The sequence below is a fragment of the Cariama cristata genome, unplaced genomic scaffold (genome assembly GCF_000690535.1).
Source record: "Cariama cristata isolate BGI_N322 unplaced genomic scaffold, ASM69053v1 scaffold40088, whole genome shotgun sequence".
Classification (NCBI taxonomy): Eukaryota; Metazoa; Chordata; class Aves; order Cariamiformes; family Cariamidae; genus Cariama; species Cariama cristata.
The window spans coordinates 31,852-34,403 of NW_009633603.1; the positions used below are offsets into that span (position 1 = coordinate 31,852).

The 2,552-nt window shown below is 39.8% G+C and overlaps 1 protein-coding gene across 1 annotated transcript in view; it reads right to left on the minus strand.

The window, feature by feature from the left end:
- CUL4B (cullin 4B) overlaps nt 1-2,315 on the minus strand; it is a 22,480-nt gene extending 20,165 nt beyond the window's left edge. Inside the window, exon 1 of the mRNA XM_009706819.1 lies at nt 1,655-2,315. Within this exon, the coding sequence (XP_009705121.1) occupies nt 1,655-2,186 (532 nt within the window). The 5' untranslated portion in view covers nt 2,187-2,315. The remainder of the gene's footprint in view (nt 1-1,654) is intronic.
- Nucleotides 2,316-2,552: the final 237 nt, after the last annotated feature.

The following is a 2,552-nucleotide window of genomic DNA, read 5'->3' on the forward strand; positions in this document are numbered from 1 at the left end:
GCAATATCTCAACATTAGCTGTATCACAAGAATTTAGAGAGAACTAAGTAGAAGTGAGATTCACCTATTTTCACTAGCAACTAATGAGTATGCTACTCAGCAGTAAAAACAAGATGCTGATTTTAGGAAGTTATTTAAGCTGTAAAGGATGTTATTGCTATGACACTAAGATAAAGACGATAATCTTAAGATTATTATTCAGTTTAGCATCTCAGAGTAAATAAAAAGCAAAGCTGGCAGATTCTTGAGACACCCTTTTTAAGCAAGTCATTCAAATATCAACTTACAAGCAATGATGATCACAGCACCATGCAACCCATGACATTTAACCAGTATTTTGAACATGAAAAGTGGACTTCCCTTAAAGATAACAGTGTACAAGCAACAGAAGAGTGGCATTTATTTCTCACTATCATGCATCGTAAGTATAAAATTTAAAATAATCATTTAATTTGACTGATGATGACATGACGGGCAGAGAACATTTTTGAGAATTAGCAGGACCTTAAAGCAAAAAGTTACACTGTGATTGTGAATTGCTGTAAATCATTCCAGTGGCTAAAATAATCCTAATCCTTCTGCGATCTCTCTACAGAATATTCGTATCAATTGTGTATTTAGAAATTAGTTTTAACATCAGTAATATCTTTTACCCCTCCCGACCCCAAACACATGGGGAAAAAGAAAAACAACCCAAGAAGGCAAGCTATTGGACTATTTTAGAAGATAGCAAGAGGCAAGAAATGAGAAAAGGCCTCGATTTATCTATTTTTATAGGGGAAAAAAAAATGATAGAATTTTAGCTAAGCTTTCTGCCTACAGCTATTTGGTTTTGTTTGCCAGAAACTGAAGCAGCATCACAGTAGACAAGTTTTATTTCTCTGCTTCAGTGGGTCTCTAGTAACTATACTCGAGAATCTCAAACACAGCTTTTGAGAGCATTTATAAAATAACATAAGCTTGTAACATGAAACTATGTTACGATGGAGAAAAGACATTAAAGAGTTAAATAATAAAAATTACAGCAACGATATTGCAAGGAAAATGCTCAGAAAAATCTGAACTACCTACTTTAAAGGCAAGTTGTGAAACCAGAAAGGAAATCCACTGTAATAGCCTGATAATCACCTTAGTTTCAACATTTAAAACTAAGCACAGGCAGATTAACCTATTAGCAGACAACATGGATAGAGGCAAGACATATAGATTCAGGCTCAAATTAAACAAACGTATTCTGTGCAAAGACTTAGCATAAACTGGTGTAAAATACATACTAAGCTCTGAATCAGGATTACTAGAAAAGAGATATTAAACATATCAAACGTTAAAAGTCTGAAGAAAGGCAATTTACACGCTTATGTAGTAAAACCTTTCACTTAACATAGAAGTTAAGGCCTTCTCAAGAGACAGACTGAAAGGAGTCCGAAAAATAATCCCAAGCAGCAAAGTGTAGCTCAGGATGTATACATGACTGAGCAAGTATGCATCATAAAACATGATTCCCCCTTTATATAAGTACAGAAACGTTCACTACAGAAAAGCATTTCCTGTAAAACTTGGAACTATCTGAAAGCCAACCAGTTCTCATGTTGAAAACAAAACACAAAGTTGAGCATCGACTCCCCATAGGTTGTGACAAATTATGGCCTGTTACCTTTAAAGTTCTTGATCACTAATTTCTTAGCGGAGCCAGGCTTACTGTTGGCGAAACTGGAAACAGTAGAGGAGGCGGCTTTGGTCAGGCCATTTGCATGGTGCCCCACAGCCACTGATGAAATTAAAAGGCTTTTATTTTTGAGCTGTTGTTGGTGCTGTTGTTGAGAAGAGGCAGCAGGAGAGGAGGAGGAAGACGACTCTTCAGCCATCTTCACATCTAGTCCAATAAAATCCACGGAGTCCTCAAAGCGCAGCTTCTTCTGGAGGTGATGGTTAGAGGAGGCAACCCCTGAGGAGGAGCACGAGGAGGTGGTGATGACAGAGGAAGATGATGAGGAGGTGTTTTTGGAAGGAGAAGAGGCGCAGGAAGAAATGGAATCAAATTCTTCTCTTTCAGAATTGCTGTTGCTGCTGTTATTTAACTTTCTCTTCTTGCAGGAGGAGCTGCTGCTGGTATTACCATCAGTGGCAGGTCTGACCTCCTGGGCTGCAGCTGGGGGGTTGGGGGAAGAGAAACCTGTGGGAAACATGAACACACAGAAGTGAGCAGGCTGAGGGGCATCAAATCCTTGTGGTGTGACAAAGAGAGAGAGAGTTTTAGAGTCAGTCTGTTTGGTGTCTCTCGGGGGGGGTGTCTTTCAACTCCTCTCTCTCATCAATGGAGTCCTTCCGTATTCCCTCTCCTTCGCTTTCTTCTTTCTCGGAGGAATCACTTTCTCTCCTCTCTTCCCCTTTTCTTTATTACTTTGTTTCTTCTCGTAGTTTGTCTTTGCTTTCCTGCTTTTACTCCTCTCTCAGCGGAGCGTCTCCGTTCCTGCCTCTCGCCACCCACTAGTTTCTTTCAATTCTTCTCGCCAACACCAGTATTTCCCCAGGGCTGCCCGCTCCCCCAGCTT